Here is a 26,622-nt window from a genome sequence, read left to right as displayed (position 1 = left end):
AAGGCCCTCTGTTCCACCCTACTTCTCACTCCCTCACTTTTTTGGCATGGCCGTTGAAACCCAAATCCTAAAGGATTAGAGTCATTATTGATTCTGCCATTCCCCTCTTGCTCAAAGCGAGAAAATCTACTTCTCATCGGGTCTACAATTGCACTTGGAAGGTGTATTTTGGCTGATGCGAGAGCCGGCACTTCAACGCCCAGGAATATTCCATTACTCGCATCCTCTTAGTACTTTAAAGGGACAGTTTTCTGATTTATCCATTCTGTTCCAAAAAACCTTTGGCTTCACACTCTGTTGTCAAGACCTTTATAAAATAGCCTTTTTGGTGGCTATTGGCTCTGTTAGGTGTGTCTTCGAGTTGGTGGCTCTTTTCTGGTGGATGTACAGAACCGTTTCCTATGTTACATATAGGCAAGGTGGTCTCTTCCTTTCAGCTCAGTGAGGATATTTTCCTTCCTTCCCTTTGTCCTGCCCTAAAGTACTCCAAGATTTCACTCCATTGCTGGGATGTGTTCAGAGCAGTTAGGCCTATTTCTCTAAACTTCAGCTTATATAAAAACAGTGTGAATTGTAAGCTTTTATAAAGCATTAGCAGAGCTTTCAGCAAGCATTGGTGAAGCCTTTAAAGCACCCTTCAGCTCCAATTTGTAAATGGTGAACACATATCCTAATGGAAGTGCTGATTGCCACTTTAAACAAGCTACTAGCAGGCTTCAGCACTAAATGAAGATTGTTGAAAGCCTGCTGAAGCCTAACAGCTTGTTTGACATGACAATCAGCACTCTCATTATAATCTGTATATAACATTTCCATACAGGAGCAGACGGATGCTTTACAGGCTTATAGAAAGCTGCTTGAAGCTTGCCAAAAGCTTTTCAAAAGCTTGCTGTTCATACTGCTCTTATACAAGCTGAAGCCCATGTGAAACAGGTCTAAAGCCCAGTACACACTAATAGTTTTTAACTGAAGAGCTCAGGGGAAGCTGCTGTACTAACAATCTGGTGTTAGTACAGCGATCTCCCCAGCTGAGCTATTCTGTTCTGACAAGGGGACGACTCCATCTCCAAAACACACCTTTCAGCACTCTCAGCCAATGGCTGAGAGCACTGATCGTGTGCCAATTGGCAGACATTTCTTGATCATGCCCCTTCATGGACCGGCTGCCATACACACGGGCCAAATGTCGGCCGATTTCTATTGAACCAGCCGATGCTGCCCGATATTCAGCTTGTGTGTATGGCCCTTTAAGATTTACCTAGCTGCAACATCCTCCTTAAGAAAAACTTAATTTCCTATTGTCCTCTGAAAGTCCAAAGAAGGAACATCCTGCTTTCTCTTCCAGCATAGCTAGGTGGCTAGGGCAGCTCATTTCCAGGGCTTATGTCCTCAAGGAAAGAGATCTTCCCTTTACTATCGGGGCCTACTCTACTAGATCTGTCAGTTAGGAATAGTCTCGGGCATGTTCAAGATCCCACCCGATCCCACCAGGAAGCTGACACTGCAGACCGCTAATCACAGGCAGTGAGACATTTCCCAGTCCACAGCTGCACAGATCGGGAAATGTCTCACTGCCTGTGATTAGCCGTGTTGCAGGGACGGACTTAGGGTGGTGGGGGCCCCTGGGCTTGAGTCACTTTCGGGCCCTACCTTCTATACATATGTACAGCTCTATAAAATAGAAATAGAAAAGGACAAGGTGCGCCAGACTCAGTGCAGTATTAAAGAACTTCTGTTTAATTGGACAAGACAAAACAGCCAAATGGCTACTCACAAAAGTAGATAATATATAAGCGTATAAGCGGGGGATACTGTACTGGTATTTGTCCTGGGTCCACGATTAATAAAAGCAATAAAAATGGATGAAATAATAATTATCGTATTTATCGGTGAATAACACACGCCGGCGTATAACACGCCCCCCAAGTTTAGGAGGGAATTTTAAGGAAAAAAACTTAAATTTAAATGCCCATCAATGCAGCCTTGTCAGTGTCATAGTAGGTGAGTTTGAAAAAAGACACAAGTCCATCAAGTCCAACCTATGTGTGTGATTATGTGTCAGTATTACATTGTATATCCCTGTATGTTGCGGTCATTCAGGTGATTATCTAATAGTTTCTTGAAGCTATCAATGCTCCCCGCTGAGACCACCACCTGTGGAAGGGAATTCCACATCCTTGCCGCTCTTACAGTAAAGAACCCTCTACATAGTTTAAGGTTAAACCTCTTTTCTTCTAATTTTAATGAGTGGCCGCGAGTCTTATTAAACTCTCTTCTGCGAAAAAGTTTTATCCCTATTGTGGGGTCACCAGTACAGTATTTGTAAATTAAAATCATATCCCCTCTCAAGCGTCTCTTCTCCAGAGAGAATAAGTTCAGAGCTCGCAACCTTTCCTCATAACTAAGATCCTCCAGACCCTTTATTAGCTTTGTTGCCCTTCTTTGTACTCGCTCCATTTCCAGTACATCCCTCCTGAGGACTGGTGCCTAGAACTGGACAGCATACTCCAGGTGCGGCCGGACCAGAGTCTTGTAGAGCGGGAGAATTATCGTTTTATCTCTGGAGTTGATCCCCCTTTTAATGCATGCCAATATTCTGTTTGCTTTATTAGTAGCAGCTTGGCATTGCATGCTATTGCTGAGCCTATCATCTACTAGGACCCCCAGGTCCTTTTCCATCCTAGATTCCCCCAGAGGTTCTCCCCCCAGTGTATAGATTGCATTCATATTTTTGCCACCCAAATGCATTATTTTACATTTTTCTACATTGAACCTCATTTGCCATGTAGTCGCCCACCCCATTAATTTGTTCAGGTCTTTTTGCAAGATTTCCACATCCTGCGGAGAAGTTATTGCCCTGCTTAGCTTAGTATCGTCTGCAAATACAGAGATTGAACTGTTTATCCCATCCTCCAGGTCGTTTATGAACAAATTAAATAGGATTGGTCCCAGCACAGAACCCTGGGGAACCCCACTACCCACCCCTGACCATTCTGAGTACTCCCCATTTATCACCACCCTCTGAACACGCCCTTGTAGCCAGTTTTCAATCCATGTACTCACCCTATTTGCAGGGCCTGCGGGGCCCCCTATTGGCTGGGGCCCATGAGCTTGAGCCCAGTCAAGCCCAATGGAAAGTCCGGCCCTGGCCGTGTGCAATGTGGGCTTCCTGGTGGGATCGGGCAGGTGGAATCCTGAACACGCCCGAGCCCATCTCTACTGCCAGTGTTTCTTGGGCCGCCACCTGGTCTTTTGTTCATACCTTAGCAAAGTATTACCAGGTGGATCTCCAGGCTGTTGCTGATGCAAGCTTTGGCTGTGAGGTGTTTCAAGCTGTCATCTGAGTGTTTCGGGTCCATTGCCCCCTGTTTCTGTGGTCCTGTTTGCTATTGTTGCCCACCCTTCAGCTTATTGTTTGGGGATGTCCCATGGTCTATGACTACAAGTCCTGTAGAAAAAGTGTTGCCGTTCCAGACAAAAGCTTCCTGAAATACACGCCCTAACAGGGCTCACAGGTGCAGGCTCTGCAATGGATCAAGAACCAAAGAAAAGTCCTGGATGGCTGCTCACTGATACAATACCTTTATTGAAATAAAGTCCTGTAGTGCACAATTAAGATAATGGGAATTTTGATGTACCCACAAATTCCATATCTTGGAGGACAATACAGGACACAGGTCCCTCCCCTCTGTCCTCTGTTTCTGCTTTTTGGTTGCTAAAAAACTGGAGTCCCACAGAGTGGGTGGGGTTAAATAAAAGTGACCTGGGGGGCATTCCCAACAAAGCTTTTGTCATTGTCCAATCACCTGAAGGTAGCATCATATAACCCATGGTCTATGACAGGGGTATCCAAACTTTCTAAACAAAGAGCTGGTTTACTGTCCTTCAGACTTTTGGAGGACCGGACTGTGGCCATCAAGAGTACAAAATCTCCCATCAGTGGGAGTATACAATCCCCCATCATAGGTTTCAGTGGGAGGAATTGTGCCCCACCATTGGTATCATTGGGCCCCATTGTTTGTGTCATTGGGAGGAACTGTGCCCCATTGTTGATGTCATTGGTAGGAATTGTGCCCCATGGTTGGTGCCATTGGGAAGAATTGTGCCCTTCATTGGTGTCAGTGAATAAAATGGCACCCCAAGGGCTGGATAAAAGCAAGCAAAGTGTCGCATCTGACCCCCGGGCCACAGTTTGGAGACCACTGCTTTATGACTACGTGTCATGTGTCCTGTAATGTACTTCAAGATATGGAATTTATTCAACTAATTTAAGGTGTGTCAAATTTTTTCTAACACAAAGCACCACAGGCGTGTTACCTTTGTTTATTGCGGTGCTGTTCAGAATGGATGGCAGCGCAATGCATACTATGTGTGTTAATGTGCATTGCAGTTATGTACGCATTAGAAGTGGAAATGGGGCCTAATTTTGCTATCACTTCCTGTCCTAGCAGTTGCCGGGACAAATAGAAAAGGGGAATCTACCCAGCTGAAACACAGACAGCAATAAAAACCTGACAGAGGTTCTAGTTCTAACCCTTTATCACTCAATCCAAAACTGAAAACAAAGCTTTGACTTTTGACACACTTTAACTTCCCAGCTGTCATTTTTTTGTACAGGCTTGAATGTTACTGTTGGCTATCATGCAGCGCTAACAGTTTTTGTTTCCAACCCATAAAAAAGATCCTGTGTTGCATTGGAAGGTGACTGGTTGCTAGAAGCAACAGACACCTCCCTTTGCATTAGTCTCCATAACTAACAACCTGCTGTGTGCCAAAACTCCCTCCAGAAGATTGTGCATGGTGAAGTCTAGTGTTTCTCCTCAAAGAATATAAGTGCAGTATATGAGCTCTGTGGAGTTGCTAAGTAACAGTATATAATAGTAATTATGCAGCAGCCAAGAATCAAAGATCAGCTCTGGGAAACGGGGAGAAGGGACTGAGCCGATATACACAGTGTGATGAGAGTCTATCGACCGCATACCACAGAAGGAGCCATCTTATGGACCAAGCCTACGATCGTTCATTTGGCCTTTTGAATCGCTAAATCCATTAAAGCCACTTCAGCCCCGGAAGGATTTACCCACTTCCTGACCAGGCCACTGCGTTACTTTAACTCACAATTGCGCGGTTGTGTGACGCTGTACCCAAACAAAATTGATGTCCTTTTTTTCCTTCAATTAGAGCTTTATTTTGGTGGTATTTGATCACCTCTGCGGTTTTTATTTTTTGCGCTATGAACAAAAAAAAAGCGACAAGTTTGAAAAAAATACATATATATTTTTTACTTTCTGCTATAATACATATCCAAAAAAAAATGTATTCATCAGTTTAGGCCAATATGTATTCTGCTACATATTTTTGGTAAAAGAAATCGCAATAAGCGTATATTGATTGGTTTACGCAAAAGTTATAGTGTCTATAAAATAGGGGAAAGATTTAGGGACTTTTTAAAATTTTTATTGTTTTTACTAGTAATGGCAGCAATCTGCGATTCTTAGCAAGATTGCGACATTGCGGCGGACAAATCTGACACATTTTGCTGACCAGTGACACCAATATAGTGATCAGTGCTATAAAAATGCACTGATCACTGTAAAAATGGCACTGGCAGGGAAGGGGTTAACACTAGTGGTGATCAAGGGGTTAAGTGTTCCCTAGGTAGGTGCTTTCTAGCTGTCAGGGGGATGGGCTCACTGGGAGTAGAGAGAGATCGCTGTTCCTGATCACTAGGAACAGCTGATCTCTCTCTCCTCCCCTGTCAGAATGGGGATCCGCCTTGTTTACAAAGGCAGATCCCTGTTTTGTCTTTCTTTCCCGCAATCCTGGGTGGCCGGTGGACAAAAGCCAGTGCACGAACCGATGTACCAGTACAGTACCAGTACGTCAATTCGCGCAGCCGAGTCAAATTGCCACAGTATAACTGCAGCGGCTGGTCGGCAAATGGCTAACATCACAAATTTTTGAGGGTTGCTCCGAAAAAATTAAAAAATTCATGACTATGGTATTAACCATGGCTTGTTACCTGCTATGCCAAGGCACCTGGAGGCGCCTCTTGTCCCAAGGTGCTTCATTTAAAGTCCCAACCCTCCTTTTGTTCTCAAATGTTACCTGCTATGCCAATGATCCACCCCCCTTTACCTCTAATGACCACGCTGCACATAACTGGGGTAAATTTGGCTGTAGCAGCCATTTTATTAACCAAATATATAAATATCCAATAATTAACATATCAATAACCTTTTTAAACATTACATACAACTTTATTAACGATAATGGAGCCCAAGGTCCCAATGGCATAAGCCAGAACTGTACCTGCTAGTCACTTCTAATGCCGCGTACACACGGTCGGACTTTTCGTCTACAAAAGTCCAACGGACGCTGACGGACTAAAGCTGGCTGGTAATCCGATCGTGTGTGGGCTTCTCCGGACTTTCAACGGACTTTTTCAGCCTCATATCCGACGGACTTTAGATTTGAAAAATGCTTCAAATCTTTCCGACGGACTCGAGTCCGGTCGAAAAATCCGCTCGTCTGTATGCTAGTCTGACGGACAAAAACCCACGCTAGGGCAGCTATTGGCTACTGGCTATCAACTTCCTTATTTTAGTCCGGTGTACGTCATCACGTAAGAATTCGACGGACTTTTGTGTGATCGTGTGTAGGCAAGTCTGTTCGTTAGAAAGTCCGCCGCAAGTCCGCCGCAAGTCCGTCGAAAGTCCGTCGAAAGTCTGTCGGACAGGCTGTCGGACTTTTGTAGCTGAAAAGTCCGACCGTGTGTACGCGGCATAAGGCCTCCAGTCACGAACCACCGACTCGGAGACAACTAGCAGGTACCCGTACCAACTGGGAGCCGTACCTCAGATGGGTCCCTACACCATACCTTTTAAGTGCCCACATGACCTAAAAGGACCTTGCACCCCGCCAAGTGCATCATTTTTTTCTCGGGGATGCTCCAGTCCCCCAACCCCAACAGGAAAATTACTACAACATGTAGGGCGGGAGGGTGGGAAGCTGCTCCGCTCTCTTCCGTTCTGACTGAGGCCACCTCCCTCCGCGTGCCGCGTCACTTCCCCTTCCAAGGCTCCACCCTATCTCCGTCACCCCACCGTGCTCCTCCTTCTCCTCCTTGGTTCCTGGCGCTCCGTTAACCCCTGTCATGACCGGCCCTCCGTTATGTCTTTGGGGTTGACTCCGGGCTTCCCTATCTTATTGCTTAGTGCATAGTGACCTTATGATGTATATCGTGAATCGCGTCGTTTGTGTCAGCAACAAGGTTGACACCAGAAAATCGCATTACAGCGATACGCTTACAGGAGGCATGGCTTCCGAAAAAAGCATTTGACATCACTTGGCGTTCGTTCTGATTGCTGTTATAAAATACTTGGATAAGGTAACTTACCTTGGGTGTAGCCTTTATTGTCAGTCCTTACCTACTTCTGTTCTGTAGATCAGTGTTTTTCAACCTCTTTCCAGTCAGGGCACCCCTAAAAATTATTTTTAGTCTTGGCGCACCCCAGTCTAAGGCTTATTCACATTACTGCATGTCAGGGAACACACGCAAAGTTGCGCACGTTCCCGACACAATGCCAAACACGCTGCTGTTTATCAGATGAGCAGTGGTGCTATTCAGTTTTAATGGTACCCCCAGGCATTGGCAAGTGCGGCATGATTTAAAAAAAGGGGTTATTATTATTATTACACAGGATTTATATAGCACCAACAGTTTGCACAGTGCTTTACAACATCGGGGAAGACAGTACAATTACAATACAATTCAATACAGGAGGGATCAGAGGGCCCTGCTTGTTAGGACTTACAATCTAGAAGGGAGGGTCAAGTGGAACAAAGGGTAGTAGCTGTGGGGGATGATCAGATGGACAAAATGAAAATACAGTTGTTAGTTGTGGGTAGGATAGGCTTCTCTGAAGAGGAGGGTTTTCAGGGATCGTCTAAAAGCTAATAGAGTAGGAGATAAAGTAGGCGGACAGATTGGGGTAAGAAGTTCCATAGGCTTGGAGAGGCTCTGGAAAAGTCCTGGAGACGAGCATGGGAGGAGGTAGTGAGAAAGCTAGAGAGTAGAAGGTCTTGAGAAGAACGAAGAGAACGATTAGGTTGGTATTTTGAGACTAGGTCAGTGATGTAGAGGGGGGCAGAGTTGTGGATTGCTTTGTAGGTAGTTGTTAGAATTTTGAATTTAATTCGTTGGGTGAGCGGAAGCCAGTGGAGGGATTGACAGAGAGGAGTAGCAGAGACAAAGCATTTGGTAAGGTGGATGAGTCTGGCAGCAGCATTCATGATGGACTGAATAGGGCTTTTTCCCTGCATTTCTGTGGGTAGGACAGCCCATTGCTGCACCAATCTGACTGGAAGTGGGAGTGGGTACCTGTCAAAATCATATACCCACTGCCCCGCCCCCTTCAAAAAAAACAAATAACATTCCAAATATCGGAGTGGAGGGGGGAGGAGGAGCAAAAACAGAACTTCCCTTTTTCTGTGAAGTTTTTGGTCCCTTTGCTGCGGCACCCCTGAAGACTTTTTGTGGCACCCCTGGGTGCTGCGGCATCCTAGTTGAAAAACGCTGCTGTAGATACTGAGACAGGCTGTTCCAGTACACATGGAAGGTTCTGCCTCTGTTATAATGTTATAATCACACAATCAAGCTCAATATTGTAATAAGAAACACGGCACCCCTAATGTCAACTGTTTGACATCAAGAACTTTATTGTTCCTGAGTAACAACAACTAAGAACTTGTATCACTGAACACATTGTCTGAAGCGTCCTTCACACAGGTGGTAAAAATCAGTGGTTTAGCCATGTCTTTACCACCCCTGACCATCATCATAAGTCTAAAAAGGCAGCCAGAGGCGATCGTACACATGTCGTAGCCAAAACTTAACTTAAAGACAACCCCGTAGAAAAAAATAAATCAAAGATAGGTAAAGGGCTTCATGATAGGGTAGACAGTGATAACTGACAAGAAAGGGTTATATACAGGGAGTGAGGAGGGGAAGGTTATCAGGATTGGCTGGTTGTTTTTCAGCAAGGTTGGGGCTGCTGTGAGGGGAGACGTGCAGAGCACACAGCAGCAGACTCGTGGTGGCCCCGAACATCCTCTTCTGGGGTCCCCCGGCGGCTCTCGCGGCTCCTCCCCCGCATCAGATAACCCCCTAGGAGAAGCGCTCTCCCGAGGGGGTTACCTTGCGGGCGCGCTCCCGAGTCCAGCATTTGCGTCCACAGACACGAATGCCAGACTCGGCCCCACCCCCCGGCGCCTGCGTCAGTGGATTTGATTGACAGCAGCGGGAGCCAATGGCTGCGCTGCTATCAATCTATACAATCAAGAGCTGGGACCCCATGGAGAGAGGGACAGGGCCAAGGAGATGAAGGGGCTCAGGTAAGTAAAATTGGGGGGCTGGGGGGCCAGGGACTGCCAGGTGTTTTTTCACCTTAATGCATAGGATGCATTAGGGGGAAAAAACACGAGGGTTTACAACCCCTTTATTATTTATTTGTTAACAAAATGGCCAAACGGCCACTTTCCTCCAGCTCAGTGTCAAGTGTAATTTATATATACAAAGTTTGGGAATGTTTAGGATTGGTATGGGGATGGTTATATATCTGGGGTACCCTAGCCATGAGTTTGACAGCCGGTGTCCATTGAAGTTAATTATTATTATTATTTCAGGTACTTGTATAGCGCCGTCAATTTACACAGCGCTTTACATATACATTGTACATTCACATCAGTCCCTACCCTCAAGGAGCTTACAATCTAAGGTCCCTAACTCACATTCATATACTAGAGCCAATTTAGACAGAAGACAAGACAAGTGTGAGCCAACATCCGTCGGAAAAAATCCTAGGATTTTTTTGTCGGAATGTCCGAACAAAGTCCGACCGTGTGTACGGGGCATTACTGTTGAATGACTCACTACCTCTGCTGGAAGTCTTTTCTAAGCACCAACTACTGGAAAATAATACCTTCTAAGGTATGGCTGGCCATAGACTGAGCGAATTTCAACCACGGGTTGCAGGGGAATCCCTCCCGCCAAGTCATTGTGTACTCCCAGCAGGGGCAGGTCAGGGAAGCTGTCCCCACTGGGAGAAAACAGTGATTATTGACAGCGACTATAACAGGGGTCTTCAAACTGCGACCCTCCAGGTGTTCAGGAACTACAATTCCCATCATGCCTAGTCATGTCTGTGAATGTCAGAGTTTTACAATGCCTCATGGGATGTGTAGTTCTGGAACAGCTGGAGGGCCGTAGTTTGAGGATCCCTGGACTATAACATCCGCTAGCGATAATTGTATGTAAAATCCAGCAGCTCGGGTACATTCTGCCTGCCCATACATGGTTTGAATCTAGACCTGTTCCTGCTGAACCGGCCAGGTTTCGAACCGTCTATAGCCGGCTTTAGTTTTGACTCCCCTTCTACCTGACCTGAGTATTTTTTGTCCTGAGTAAGTGCCAAGTCTTGACTTGTCCAGACCGGTCTTCTCTTCTAGCTGAACAGAAAGCAGCAGGTATTGAAGGGAAAGTGCACTTTGGACACCTGACCATCACATCTATATGAGCATGCCAGATATCTCATTCCAAAAATCATGGGCAATGTAGAGCTGCTACCCCGCCTTCTTTGCAACTATAACAACCTCTACAGGTTTGAGAAGGCTTTTCAAAGGATTTGGGGATATGAGCTTGTTGGGCATCCTATTCCAAAAAACATGGGTCTTATTGAGGAGTAGCTCTCCCCCATCCTTTGTGGCTATAACACCCCCTCCGTTCTTCTGGGAAAGCTTTTCAAATGAAATTTGTCTGTAGAAATGTTATTTTTGCCCATTCAGCCAAAACAGACATTTTGAGGTCAGGTACTAATATTGGATGAGAAGACCTGGCTGGCAATCTGTCTTCCAATTTATTCCAAAGGTGTTCAGCGGGGTTGAGGTCAGGGCTGCGTGCAGACCACTTGAGTTTCCCTAAATCCATCAAACTATGTCTTTATGGAGCTGGCTTTGTACACAGAGGCATCGTTAGACTGGAACCGAAAAGGGTCTTCCCTGAACTGTTACAACAAAGTTGGAAGTGCACAATTTTCTAAAATGTCTTTTTATGCTGCAGCATTAGTAGTATCCTTCACTGGAAAAACCTGAATTCAGTCATTTGGAGGGGTGTGTAACTACTTTTGGCCAAATAATGTACATCACAGATGTCAAACAAAAGGCCTGTAGACTGAATATGGTCCGCTAGGCCTTTTCTTGTGGCCCTCGCACCCAGTTCTGCAGCTGGAACATGGCGGAACTCCTTTGGGGTTGCACACTGTGCAAAGTGCACCCCTAAACACTACACTCTGTACACAACACAACCCTGAACCCTACACTCTGTACACAGCATACCTCTACACTCTGTATGTAACGCACTCCTGGACCCTGCACTCCGTGCATAGGGCTCCCCGGGAACTGCATTCTGTACGTAGCGCACTCCTGAACCCTACACTCTGTGAATAGGGCTCCCCAGAAACTGCACTCTGTATGTAACGCACTCCTGAACTCTGCACTCTCTATATAGTGCACCCCTAAACTCTGCACTCTGTACATAATGCACTCCTGAACTCTGCACTCTGTACATAATGCACTCCTGAACTCTGCACTCTGTACATAGCGCACCCCAGATACAACCGGTCCTTTGAGTTCAACCATATTGCTGATTCAGCCCGTGATGAAACTGAGTTTGACACCCCTGATGTACATACTGTATCTACTTTGAGGGGCTGAAATTATTGTCCCCATTGCATGATGAGGTCTACACCAAAAGCTTGTGGTCCTGCACTAAAATTTAGAGGAGCTAGTTGGCACAGAGGGAACATTCTTTAAGGTGATATTGCTTTTTACAGCTTTTGATACATTTACCTAGTTTGTGTTTTACACTATTTTGACATTGCACTTCATCTTTTAGGGTGGATTTGACTTTAAGCCTTATTTTTCTTTTAAAATCAGTAGATGTAAACCCCAAATATATGGCATTTAGCTGGCAAAATGTGCAGTATATAATTTCTTTGATAAAATACATATACTGTACATTTTCAACCGTTGTTGCATCTCAGTGACGCTGATCTCCTGCAGCCTCTTCAAAGCCACTTATAGTCTACATGCACTTGAGCAGGGTGGGTTTTTTGATGGTCACAACAGTAGACCATGTATGCATAATGTGTATTGAGGTGACCACTTGTAGTCTCCACCAACAGCCCATGGGACAGGGTGTCAATGAAGTAGCACAACTGGAAGACAAGGGCAGAGCATTGTCACCTTATAACAGGAAGTGCCCGAACAAGGACCTTTATTGTAGGATCCTCAGACATTATCGTAATGAAAGCTGAGAGATGAGAGTTTAATGATTGTGTTTACATCTACTTCAATAATGTTCTTTTTCTCTGTACTTCTGAATTATTACCGACTCTGACTCATTCCCTCCTTCTCCTTTACAGGATAACAGCCGGCGAGTAGATAATGTCCTCAAGTTGTGGATTATTGAAGCTCGCGACCTCCCCCCTAAGAAGCGCTACTACTGCGAGCTGTGCCTGGACGACATCTTGTACGCCCGTACCACCAGCAAAGCCCGGGGTGAAACCGTTTTCTGGGGGGAGCACTTTGAGTTCAATAACCTGCCAGCGGTGCGGAACCTGCGCCTCCACCTGTATAAGGACACAGACAAAAAAAGGCGTAAGGAGAAGAGCAACTACGTGGGCATGGTGAACGTGCCCATCGCCAGCATCAGCGGACGCCACTTTGTGGAGCAGTGGTACCCGGTGTCCCAGCCCACCTCCTACAAGGGGAAAAGCAGCTGTCCATCCATCCGCCTAAAATCCCGATACCAAACCATGAGCATCCTTCCCATGGAGTTGTACAAGGAGTTTGCCGAGTACGTCACCAACAACTACCGGATGCTGTGCGCCGTGCTGGAGCCGGTGCTGAGCGTGAAAAGCAAAGAGGAGGTGGCCTGTGCACTTGTACATATACTGCAGAGTACAGGGAAAGCCAAGGTACCTTTATTTACCTATACATTTCTTGCTTTCTTTTAATTGTATGCTGGATTTGTGCTGATTGGGAAAGTTTAGGCTGTGAAGGCTCCTGTAGAGAGCAGAAGTGAGTACTTCTTTATTGTTTGTTATAATGTGACAGTGTATTTGTAAAGTGCCATTCTCCCCTTCCCCACCTTAGTGCACCTTGCCAGTGCTCCCTCGTCACTCCTGCCCTATAACCGACAACAATACCTGGTGCTTCTGGGTATGGGAGAACATGTGGCCTCCTCTCATGTTGCAGTGCTTGGGTCTAGAAGCCAATTACTAGAGTAGTGGTCTCCAAATAGCGGCCCGGGGGCCAGATGTGGCCCGTTGCTTACTTTTATCCGGCCCTTAGGGCACTGTTCTTCCCACTGATACAAAGCACCATTCCTTCCACTGATACTGACACTGACACCAACAGTGGGGCATAATGCCTCCCACTGACACCAACAATGGGGCACTATTCTTTCTACTGACACCAATGATGGGGCACTATTTGTTCCACTAGCACCAACAATGGGGTACTAGTCTTCCCACTGACACCAAAGATGGAGCACTATCCCTCCCACCAGTACCAACAATACCAATGGGGCACTATTTCTCTAACTGACCACAGGTACCAAGTAATTTTTTTTTTTTTTTACTCCCACTGACCACCAAGCCTCTGGCATTGTTTACTCCCACTGACGTCGAGCATTTTCTATTCTCACTGGTTACAGTCTGGCCCCCCTAAGATTTGAAGGACAGCAATCTGGTCCTTTGTTTAAAAAGTTTGGAGACCCCTGCACTAGAGCATTGTCTCTTGACTCGGAGAGTGATGTCCAACATCAGCAGACATGTTAAATTTCCCACATAACCAATATGTGGAAAACTGCACTAAGTGCTTTAAATAACAAAAATGCTAATGAACCACAAAAGAGCAGAACTCGCCAATACCTGAATACCATAATATGCAAAAAAAGTGCAAAAAAATATGTTGCGCTCTTTTCTGGAATATATTAAATATGATAAATAATAAATCATTGTGTACACATTCATGCAAAGTCCCATATAAACCATTATACCTTAGGAAAAAGTCCACCGTGAATAAAACGAATTCTTCAACACCTCCATTAACTCCGTTGTTCCAACCAACATCACACAAGTCTGCTTACCAGAGACTAGACCCCACTGAACAAGAGGTCTCACCATGTTTTGCTACCAAAACTCTGATTTTTGACGAATGGATGATTCTCCCTTTGCTCAGGACAGCAATATGGGCATACAATTCAATATAACCTCATGCGCAGAGTAAGAGCAGAGAATACTCTATGGTGTAGTAGTAATTCCCGAATAGTTTATTAAAAAAGTAAGTACATATGCTCACAAGCAAGAGTGATAATAGACAGATTGCAAATAATCACTGCTCATCTGAGCCGGCGTGATGGCGCCACGGGGTGTAGCATAACGGTGACGTCATCACGCCGGTTCTGATAAGCAGCGGTTGTTTGTGATATGTCTCTTATTACTCTCGCTTGTGGGTATTTATTTATTTTATTTATTTATGACAGGTACTTATATAGTGCTGACAATGTACGCTGCGCTTTACATATATATATATATATATATATATATATATATATATATATATACATTCACTTCAGAGTATGTGACTCAGGTGACATGAGAAGATAACAAGGTGACTGTGGTGACACACGTGGACCTCCACCTTCGGTGATACTAGCCGCTCACCTTAAAAGATGGACCCCTGAGTAAATCAGTCAGGTCAAAAACAGCGCTGAGGAAGTCCCGCCCACTTTGAGGGACGTAACGCGTACAGCATTGTGTACGTGCTCCGATCGTGATGTCACCCGCGCTCCGCTCGTCCATCCTGAATGGGACATCCACCTCATCCATGCTTTTATCCTATGCACTGGGGCACAGTGCATTGTAATGTGAGTTTTTCCGCTTACTTTATTAAATATTTTCAAGTATCATACAGAGAGCACTAGATTCTTTCTTACCTCTTTTACATGTGAAAACTGCCTATATGCTGGTTACTGAAATCTGATATTGAAAGCTGCTGCTGCTGCTGCTGACGCTTCACCGTGTACTCATCTTCCCATGGTATTATCCCATACTATCCCTGTGAAGGAACTGCTGTTTTTGACCTGACTGATTTACTCAGGGATCCATCTTTTAAGGTGAGCGGCTAGTATCACCGAAGGTGGAGGTCTACGTGTGTCACCACAGTCACCTTGTTATCTTCTCATGTCACCTGAGTCACTGGAGGAATCACTGGAATTTGCCTGCTATTTGGACTTTAGTTTATTAATTTATTTTATGCGCTGTACTGCTTTTTCTCTATGCTTATTTATGGGATTTGATAAATTTACCCTCAGTATCACAGCTGCTGTTTGGCTAGGTTTTGAGGTTTGCGCTGGTTGATTTTTGTTTACATCAGAGTATGTGCCCTTACTTTTTTAATATTCGTGAATTACAACACAGTTTATCACAGTTTATATGGGATATTCCATTAATGTTTACGCAATGATTAATTTTGAGAATTGAATGTTATTTATCATATTTTATATAATTAAGAAAACAGAGCAACATTTTTATTTGCACATCTTAAATTTCAAAGCTGGCAGTGGTCCACAAGCGGATATACTTAATTATTTTCAGCCTGCTCCGGTCCACTCAAGCGATCCCCTGCGTCAGCCAGCGGCAGCTGCAGGGGAGAGGACAGAGCGCTTGCCAGCTGGGTAATCCCACAGCGGTGCTGTCACCCATAGGCTCCCATGTCTCAGCTGTTGTCGGTGCTCCCTCCTCTCCCCTGCAGCTGCTGCTGGCTAGCACAGGGAATCCAGATCCTGTTACTGGACCAGAGTGGCCTGAAAATAGTATATACAGTGGAACCTCGGTTTAAGAGTAACCTGGATTATGAGCGTTTTGATTTGATTTTTTTAAAAAAATTCTGACTCGGTTTGCGAGTGTTGTCTCGCAAGACGAGCAGAATTCAACCTAATAGGGCCTGCAGTATCGCATTTGGCCTGACATGCGGGGGCGCCAGAGTCGAACAGCGACGATCGCAGCCGATCGCCGTCGTTCGGCAATGCTCAAAAAGACACGGAAATACTCAGTTTCCGAGCCTTTCCGACGTTTGCCGAGGTCAGCCGACTTGTCCTCAGGCCTTTCTGGCCGTTTCCGAGCCTCTCCGGCGCCCCCCCACCTCTGGCTGCATGCGGTATTGCATCCCATTGAAGTCAATGCAGAAAAAATTATTTTCGTTTCCATTAACTTAAATGGGAAAACTCGTTTTGATATGCGAGTACTTTGGATTAAGAACATACTCCTGGAACGGATTATGCTTGTAATCCGAGGTTCAACTGTACATTTTTTTACACAGGTTTGCCAGCATAGATGTTAGAAGAGGGGAGGGAACATTTTTAAGACTAGTTAGTGTTTAGCCTAGAATTCTACATGTGGCTCTCCACTTGGCTTATGGATTCAAATGGGCCCTTTTAAGTTGAACACCATTGATCTAACCCTTTCCCTTTCTCTCCATAACAAAAACAATGTTTTGGCTGAAGTTCTACTTCCCACTTTCAATGTTACACTAACCAGGTGACGGCTCTGGCATGGCATGGTGCCGTTCTGTAGGAAACACACTTATTTCTTGGCAGTATTTTCTGTGATTGAATTGCAACATGTGGAGCATCAATGCCCACCTACGTAGGGGCCCATTCATTTTCTAGCTTTTTTTTTTTTTTACTATCATGTTCCATTAATGCTCCTTTTAACACATTCTCTATACATATAACTGTCTCTGCCATCACAGCTTCATCAGTGGCACAGATTGCTAAGAACTTTATCTCTTTCTTCTTCAAATGTGATCTATTATCCTTTATTTTTCGCATAATATCTTTCAGAGATCAAAGTTTTCCCAGTCCCTCTCTTTTCTGCTTCTGTCGCAGAAAACCTCCGTTCCTCTTTACAAGCATTATGTTATCAATGAGATATTGTTCTGAAGAGATTTCCTCTATAATGTACCATGAAATCCACTGATTGAAAATTCCAAAGTTTCATTCAGAGAGCAGGAAATCACTGATAATTGTTTAAGGCAGAGCTGATGGTTATACAACCCTCATCATGTTCAGTGATCGGGAGGTGTAGTGTTCTTTCTATAGAGTGTAATAGAATTGTTTTGTGATCATATCCAGTGGTCGGTCATGTTGGGGATGTAGTGTTCTATGCACAGAGTGTAATACAATTGTATTATGTTCACATCCAGTGGTCGGCCATGTTGGAGATGTAGTGTTCTAACTATAGATTTTAATACAATTTTATTATGATCATATCCAGTAGTCGGCCATATTGGAGATGTAGTGTTCTATGTATATAGTGTAATACAATTTTATTATGATCATATCCAGTGGTCAGTCATGTTAGAGGTGTAGTGTTCTTTGTATGGTGTAATAGACTTGTATTAAGTTCATATCCAGTGGTTGGCCATGTTGGAGGTGTAGTGTTCTATGTACAGAGTGTAATAGACTTGTATTATGTTTATATCCAGTGGTCAGCCATGTTGGAGGTGTAGTGTTCTATGTATAGAGTGTAATAGAGTTGTATGATGAATATGTGCAGTGGTCGGCCATGTTGGAGGTGTAGTATTCTATGTAGAGTGTAATAGACTTATATTATGATCATATCCGGTGGTCAGCCATGATGGAGGTGTAGTATTCTATGTACAGAGTGTAATAGAATTGTATTATGTTCATATCCAGTGGTTGGCCATGTTGGAGGTGTAGTGTTCTATGTACAGCAGGTGTCTCAAACTGGTGGCCATCCAGCTGTTGCAAAAGTACAAGTGCCATCATGACTCTGCCTGTGGGAGTCATGCTTATAACTGTCAGCCTTGCAATGCCTCATGGGACTTGTAGTTGCCCAACAGCTGGAGGGCCACCAGTTTGAGACTGTCTGGGCTGGGCTCAGCCCTTCCTTCTCTGAGCTGGCCGCTCAGCTGTTGGCTAATTTCCAGCTCCTATCTCTCCACAGTGTACTCACTGTTGATGATATCCTGATATCCTGCTATCAGTCCTGCCTACTTAAGCCGTCCAGCCCAGATGATCTCTGCCTTCGCCTTGGTCACATCTCTAGAGACACTCTCCTGTGTTCCTGTTAAAGACTGCTTGACTGACATTCCTTCTTGCTCCAGATCCTGCTTGCTGTTCTAATATGCACATCTCTGGCTCCCTGACATTTTGGCTTGTCTGACTATTCATTCCGGTTCCTGAACTCTGGCTATGTTTTGTCTACGTTTACTCTGTTTACCTTTTTTTATTATTATTAAACAAGGGAGATTTAACTGTACTTCTGTCTCAGTCTGATTCATGGTTTCTGACAGTAGGCAAAGGTCATGAATTCAGAAGATGCAGTCAATCCACTTGTTGGTAATATTTTTTCCAGATTGGATGAGCAGGATCACCACATGGATCAGTTTGTCATGGTGTTACAAACGCTCCTGAGTCGCACGTCTCACCTGGAATCTCCCACTGTGGCTGCTTTAGTACAACCTGTGTTGCAGGCCCTCTCTGCTGCTGCTCCAGTCTCTGTGCAGGCACCCGCCTCGAGTATTACCTCTATAAGAGGTATGTCTGGTTCTGCTCCGCTTCCCCAGCGATTTGGGGGTGATCCAGTCCAATGCAGAGGGTTTCTCAACCAGATTGAGATATACTTTGAGATGCTGCCCCAGGCGTTTCCAACGGACAGAAGAAAAGTAAGTTTTGTGATACCTTTGCTTTCTGATAGAGCCTTGGCCTGGGCAAACCCTCTATGGGAGACGCAAAAACCTGTTGTCTTGAGTTACCCTGAGTTTGTGGCTTCTTTTAAAAGGGTATTTGACGTTCCCGCAAGCTCCACTCCTGCTGCAAAGTGCCTCCTGGTACCGAGTCGGTCAGTGAAGATGAACCCATGCACTTGAGCTTCACGCGTCTCTCTGTGGATGAGAGAACCTTTAGGAGGAGGGAGAGATTGTGCCTTTATTGTGGTCAGGCAGATCACTTTTTGAAGTCTTGTCCTACGCATCCGGGGAACGCCCGAACCTTGAGGTCCTGTCATGGACGGACCTTAGGTGGCGTTGTTTCATCCCCAGTTATCCTGAAGGATAAGCCCCTGGTTTCGGTTACCCTTTCTTGGGCTGAGTCATCCGTCGAGATACAGGCTCTAATCAACTCTGGGGCTGCAGGCCTGTTCATTGATGCTGCCTTTGTATCAAAGCACTCGATTCCGCTACAGCTGCGTGACACTCCACTCCACTGAGATAATCCAATTCCAAGTTATTTCCTCACAAGTTTCCGCTGGTTATTGGTTATCCTTGGTTACAGAGGCACTACCCCACTTTTGATTGGCCCCGTGCTGATGCTCTCTCCTGGTCACCACAATGCAGTAAGACATGCTTCCAGAAGGTAACCAAGGTCCTGTGCACTTCTTCTCTCTCCTCCCTGCCAGAGGAGTACCGCGATTTTAGCGATGTCTTCGACAAAGGTCAAGCTGGTAATTTGCCTCCACACCGGTCGTACGATTGCGCAATTGACCTTCAACCTGATGTCATTCCCCCCCCCATGGCCGGGTTTACCCTTTGTTGGTCTTGGAGGATAAGGCCATGGAGGAGTATGTTGCAGATGCACTTTCTTGCGGTTTCATCCGCAAATCCTCGTCTCCTGCTGGTGCTGGTTTCTTCTTTGTGAAGAAGAAGAGTGGTGAACTGAGACCTTGTATTGATTATAGGGGTCTCAATCGCTTCACGATTAAGAATGCCTATCTGATTCCGTTGATTATGGAGTTATTTGACCGCTTCAAGGGAGCAACGGTTTTCACAAAGCTTGATTTGAGAGGGACATACAATCTCGTGAGGATTAAGGAGGGCGACGAGTGGAAAACTGCATTTAATACCAGAACAGGCCATTATGAGTACCTCGTAATGCCTTTTGGCTTTTGTAACGCCCCAGCAGTTTTTCAGGAATTTATTAATGATATCCTCCGAGATTTGTTGCAGTTATGTGTGGTGGTTTATCTCGACGATATCCTCATATTTTCCAAGTCCCTGGAGAGCCACCACACAGATGTCTGTTGTGTGCTTCAGAAACTAAGAGAGAACAATCTCTATTGTAAATTGGAGAAGTGCAAATTCCATTGTGAACAGGTTAAATTCCTGGGTCATTTCCACTGCTGGTTTTTCGATAGACCCAGAGAAACTTTCAGCAGTCCTACAGTGGCCCTGACTCGTGAGTTTACGTCCTCTGCAGCGTTTTCTTGGCTTTGCCAACTATTATTGGAAGTTTATTCGTAACTTCTCGTCTCTGGTCAAGCCCCTGACTGATATGACCAGAAAGGACGGCAACTCACAGTGTTGGTCTCTGGAGTCCATTAAGGCCTTTGAGAGTCTCAAAGCTGCCTTTGTTTCTGCTCCTGTGTTGGCACATCCTGATTATACATTACCTTTTATCCTTGAGGTTAATGCTGCTAAAACTGGAGTTGGCGCCCTTCTGTCTCAATGTCCTACCTCTGAGAGCGCTATGCATCCTTGTGGCTACTTTTCCAAGAAATTATCACCTGCAGAGTGCAATTACGAGATTGGTGACAGAGAGCTGTTAGCGATCATTTTAGCCCTGAGAGAATGGAGACATCCCCTCGAAGGTACCATGCCGTTTCTCATTCTTACTGACCATAAGAATCTCACATTCTTGTCTGAGGCTAAACGCCTCTCTCCCAGAAGGGAGCGATGGCTCTTTTCTTGTCTAGTTTCAATTACATTGTCATATTCTTACCCAGTACTAAGAATTTACGGGCTAACGCCTTGTCATGACAATTTTCCTCCAAGAAGATGGAGTCGGTTCCAGTTCCTGTGATTCCTCCTGATCGGATTCTGGCTACGGTTCGCACCAGTCTCACTTCTCCTTTGGGTGACAACATTTTTGCTGCTCAGGTTAATGCTCCTCCTCCTGAGAAACCTTGTGACCGCTGCTTTGTCCCAGAGACTCTACGTACTGCCGTGCTCCAGACCTACCATTCTCCAAGGCTGCTGGCCACCCTGGAAAGAATCAACTCTTTTGGGCCATTTCCCAACAATTCTGGTGGCCTAGTCTACATGCTGAGGTAACTGCCTTCGTAGCTGCCTGTTTCGCGTGTGCTCAGAGTAAGACTCCACAACACCCTACAGTGGGCCTCCTACAACCCATACCCAATGGAGAGAGGCCCTGGACCCACCTGTCTATGGATTTCATTGTGGAGTTACCCAACTCCCAGGGCAACACAGTTATCCTTATGGAGGGTGACCGTTTCTCGAAAATGTCTCATTATATTCCACTTAAGAAGTTGTCCACTTTTCTTTCGCTTACATGGGCTACCCAAGGTGATTATCTCGGACAGGGGTAATCAGTTTGTGTCCTGGTTCTGGCGAGCCTTTTGTGCACAGTTGGGAATTCAGCTTGCTTTCTCCTCTGCGTATCACCCACAGTCTAATGGAGCTGCAGAACGAGCCAATCAGTCCTTGGAGCAATTCCTACGTTGCTATATTTCTGACCAACATAACAACTGGTCAGACCTCTTACCATGGGTGGAGTTTGCTCACAATAGTGCCTTGAATTCTGCTTCACGATTGTTGCCATTTATGGCAAACTATGGTTTCCAACCTTCCATGTTGCCTGACTCATTTGTTCCGCAGAGTATTCCTATGTTAGAGGAGCATCTCCGTGGTCTTCGTTCTACTTGGGCACAAGTCCAGGGGGCTTTGCGACATGCTAATGATAGGTACAGACTCCATGCTTACCGCAGACACCTGCCTGCGCCTTCCTACCAGGTGAGGGACAGGGTCTGGCTGTCATCTCGCAACCTCGGACTTTGTGTTTCCTCTCTGAAGTTCGCACCTCAGTTTTTTGGGCCTTTCTGTATTCTTCGCAGGATTAACCCAGTGGCTTACGCATTAGACCTTCCTTCTAATATGCGCATCCCAAATGTATTTCATGTCTCCTTATTAAATCCTTTGGCCTGCAACCACTTTACCACCTCGGTTCCTCGTACTCACCCTGTACAGTTTGAGAACCATGAGGAGTATGAAGTACAGTCCATTGTTGACTCCCGTAGGTTCCATGGGCGCATACAGTACCTAGTGTATTGGAAAGGATACGGTCCGGAGGAATGCTCTTGGGTCTCATCCTCGGACATACATGCCCCTGTCCTCCTTCGTGATTTCCATAGATGTTTTCCCCTCAAGCATGGTGGTCCTCCGAGGGGGAGGGGTCATTGAGGAGGGGGTACTGTCAGGGCTGGGCTCAGCCCTACCTTCTCTGAGCTGGCCACTCAGCTGTCAGCTAATTGTCAGCTCCTATCTCTCCACAGTGACTCACCTGTTGATGATATCCTGCTCGTCAGTCCTGCCTACTTAAGCCATCCAGCCCAGATGATCTCTACCTTCGCCTTGGTCACATCTCTAGAGACGCTCTCCTGTACTCATGGTAAAGACTTGCTTGGCTGACATTCCTTCTGGCTCCAGATCTTGCTTGCTGTTCTACTACGCTCATCTCTGGCACCCTGGCATTTTGGCTTGTCTGACTATCCGTTCCAGTTCCTGAACTCTGGCTATGTTTTGACTACGTTTACTCTGTTTACCTTTTTTATTATTATTAAACAAGTGAGATTTAACTGTACTTCTGTCTCAGTCTGATTAATGGTTTCTGACAGAGACCCCTAATGCACAGAGTGTAATAGAATTGTATTAGGATCATATCCGGTGGTCGGCCATGTTGGGGGTGTAGTATTCTATTTACAGAGTGTAATAGAATTGTATTAGGATCATGTCCAGTGGTTGGCCATGTTGGAGGTGTAGTGTTCTATGTACAGCAGGGGTCTCAAACTGGCAGCCCTCCCACTGTTGCGAAACTACAAGTCCCATCATGCCTCTGCCTGTGGGAGTCATGTTTGTAACTGTCAGCCTTGCAATGCCTCATGGGACTTCTAGTTTCACAACAGCTGGAGGGCCGCCAGTTTGGGGCCCCTGATGTACAGAGTGTAATAGAATTGTATTATGATGATGTCCAGTGGTGGGTCATGTTGGGGGTGTAATGTTCTATGTATAGAGTGTAATCGAATTGTATTATGTTCATGTCCAGTGGTTGACCATGTTGGGGGTCTAGTGTTCTATGTATAGAGTGTAAAAGAATTATATTATTTTCATATGCATTGGTCGGTTATGTTGGGGATGTAGCGTTCTATGTACAGAGTGTTAAAGAATTGTACTATGTTCATATTCAGTGGTTGGCCATGTTGGAGATGTAGTGTTCCATGTATAGAGTGTAATAGAATTGTATTATGTTGATGCCCAGTGGTCAGCCATGTTGGGGATGTAGTGTTCTATGTGTAGTGCTAACCCCTGAATGGGCCGCTGGATTTACCAAAGTTCTTTCCTATACAGTGCAGAAGCAGCCAGGTATACAGCAATAGTTCACTGAACCTGGCTCAATAATCAGTCTAGAGGATGTCTTTTCTTTTTTTTTTTTTATGTTTATTGCTGTAAACTTAAACTGAAGGAGAACAATGAGGGATGAATACTCCAAAATGCTTGAGTGCAAATACAAACTGAGTACACTCTTTCTAGAGCTGCAGCACAGTCACTATGTTTACAGCTGAGGAACATGAGCAAACAGGTTTTAGAACAGTTTAACCACTTGACCACCGGAAGGTTTTACCCCCTTCATGACCAGAGCATTTTCTTGTTCATACATCACGGGACACAGAGGCTTGGTAATTACTTAGTTGGTTAGATAGTACCTTCAGGTGATTGGACACTGGTAACCCTAGTTACAAGGTGAGTTCCTCCCCTATATAACCCCTCCCATATGGAGAGTACCTCAGTTTTTTCGCCAGTGTCTAAGGTGGTTGGTCACATTGAAGATGTGCTAAGAAGAAAGCTCTGTTTGATGGTCTCTGCGAGGACCTAGGAGCTATACAACCGGATCCATACCTCAGGCTAATACTAAAATGCCTAAGATGGATTGTACCCAGGCCTCGTGTTAAGAAGAAATGAGGTTTTGCCTGTAATGTCTCTCCTTGGAGGTCTGGGCTCTGGGATCCAGGCTTTGGTGTACTAATATAACAGTGGCACGAAAAGTTTCTGGCAGAGTCTTCTACAGGTCCAGGGAAGAGGATCCTGTGAGTAGGAACCCAGAACCCTGAAGGTTGGCACAACGCTACCCGCCGTGATGGGTGAAGGCTGGAATATGTCTGTTCTCAGCAGTTCCTGCAGCGGGGATAAGGTAGGGATAAGGGGATGAAGACAATCCCAAAGTTTACACATTATGGATTATCTTCTTTACACTAGTACCTCTGCTTTGCAGCTTAGGACTATGTCTCCACGCAAGAGGGCTTCAGGGGGAGGTAAATGAGGCACCAGAAAATCACTGCCTACATCTAGGGGTTCTGGACATGCCTGCAGGATACCATCCCCCCTGCAAGACTGGAGGCAGCCTCTCACAATGTGCCTGTACCCCTGTCAGGTTTTGCAGCCTCTCCCAATGTGTCAGTCCCTGTTTATGTCACAGAAGACACTTTGAAGGCTGCATTGGATGGTTTAGAAGGGAGGATTACTACCTTTGTCACAGCTTCCTTAAAAAATAGCAGAAAAAGGGGTAGATCCCCTCCCTCTGCTTTGGGTTCCCAATTGGATGAGCATTCTGATAATGAGGAAAGATCCCTATCTGAGGATAGGGATCAGATGCAGTAAGACGAATCAAGGGAAGAGGAGAATCTCTCTGCTAGCTCCCAGGCCCTCAAAGCGCAGGTGCAATACTATACTGAATTGGTGCGTACCACATACAGATTGCCCTCTGCTGAGGCTGCCATTTCCCCTGTTTCCTCCCTGGGGTCCCGGAAATCCCCACAGGCTGCGTACACCTTCCCAACTCATCCTTTACTGGATGAATTGTTGTATGAGGACTGGGGTCACCCAGATAAACTTCTCCTCCTAAAAGGTTCTCTATGCTTTATACGGTGGAGGAAAGTTTCACCAAGAAATGGGGAGTCCCAGCCATAGATGCAGCTGTTTCTTGTAAGAGCCTGACCTGTCCTCTGGACAATGCTCAAGGGTTTAAGGATCCAACTGACAAAAAGCTGGAAACTTTATTTAAAGCCTCTTTTTCTGTGGTGGGCGCTGTAGTCCAGCCTACGGTCGCAGCAATTGGCATTTGCCAGTTCCTCAAGGAACAAATGAAGCATAAACCTTGGCCTCCTCTCCACTGAGGAGACCGAGGTTTATGCAGACCTTCCTAAAGCCTTGTGCTTTATGGTTGATGCCATTATGGATTCTGCTCAGCAAGCATCTCACCTCACTCTCCTGCTGGTACACATGCGCAGGTCCCTTTGCCTTAAACATTGGGCAGCTGAGGCTTCATGCAAAAAATATTTAACTGGGTTCCCGTTTCGTGGAGGATGCCTGTTTGGGGATGATCTGGAGAAATATATCCAGAAAATTACCGGGGGGCAAAACCAAGTTGTTCCCGGTAAAAAAGAAGATTAAACGTCCTTCATTTAGACGTTCTCTGTCCCCAGCCCCTGGAGCCTCATCCTCCAGGCAGTGGCGAAGTCCTCCCCATCAAATACCAGGGGAAAGGTCCAAAGTCAAGCCTAAGGGCAAAAGAAACCTTGGGGTTCAAGATCTGGTAAACAGAACCCCAAAGCCTCCCTATGATGCCCCCACTCGGCCGAGTGGGGGGAAGGCTACTGCAGTTTGCAGGCGCCTGGCGGGAAGAGATTTAGAGGACAGATGGGTAGCCTCCACTGTGTCTCTGGGCTACAAGCTAGAGTTCCGGGAGCTTCCGCCATCTCGTTTTCTAAGGTCAAGAGTCTCCAGGGATCCAGAGAAAAGAAGGCCCTTACTTTTGGCCTCTCTTTTGACATCTGTTATCCCAAGGGGTGATTATAGAGGTGGCCCCAGAAGAGCAAGGCTCAGGGTTCTACTCAAACCTCTTTACAGTTCCAAAACCAAATGGAGATGTCAGACCTATTCTGGATCTAAAAGACCTAAATCAATTTCTAAACTTTAGTCCGTTCTGCATGGAGTCTATCCGCTCAGTAGTCTCCACCTTTCAGAGGGGAGAACTCCTGGCATCAATAGACATCAAAGATGCATATTTGCATGTGCCAATATTTCCCGCTCACCAAAGATTTCTAAGGTTGACGGTGGATCGGCGCCACTTTCAATTTGTGGCCCTTCCTTTTGGTCTTGCTACCGCTCCTCAAGTGTTCACAAAAGTTCTAGCCCTGCGAAATCTGGATGATTTGCTACTCATAGAACAGTCTGTAACACGCCTAAGCCACAATGTGCTTTGCACAGTAAAGTACTTAGAGTACCTAGGCTGGGTCCTCAGTCTAGAGAAATCCTCCTTGCAGCCCCTAAAAAGACTGGAGTATTTGGGCATGATCATAGACACAGTCCAAAGCAGAGTGTTCTTACCCAGATCAAAATCCAGGGCCATGAAAGATTTGGTCTGGGTAGTCTCAGCAAGGAGGAAGCCCTCCATCCGACTATGTA

At 45.6% G+C, this 26,622-nt stretch overlaps 1 protein-coding gene across 13 annotated transcripts in view; it reads left to right on the top strand.

Moving 5' to 3' along the window:
• Positions 1–26,622, top strand: part of SYNGAP1 (synaptic Ras GTPase activating protein 1) — a 487,176-nt gene that overhangs the window by 297,798 nt on the left and 162,756 nt on the right. For all 13 annotated transcript variants that reach the window (XM_073598175.1, XM_073598174.1, XM_073598187.1 and 10 more), the window contains one exon: positions 12,483–13,037. In XM_073598175.1, the coding sequence (XP_073454276.1) occupies positions 12,483–13,037 (555 nt within the window). The remainder of the gene's footprint in view (positions 1–12,482; positions 13,038–26,622) is intronic.

Source organism: Aquarana catesbeiana, linkage group LG09, assembly GCF_042186555.1.
Source record: "Aquarana catesbeiana isolate 2022-GZ linkage group LG09, ASM4218655v1, whole genome shotgun sequence".
Taxonomy (NCBI): domain Eukaryota; kingdom Metazoa; phylum Chordata; class Amphibia; order Anura; family Ranidae; genus Aquarana; species Aquarana catesbeiana.
Note: the sequence above shows the minus strand (reverse complement) of the source record. Positions and strands in the feature narration are given on the sequence as shown.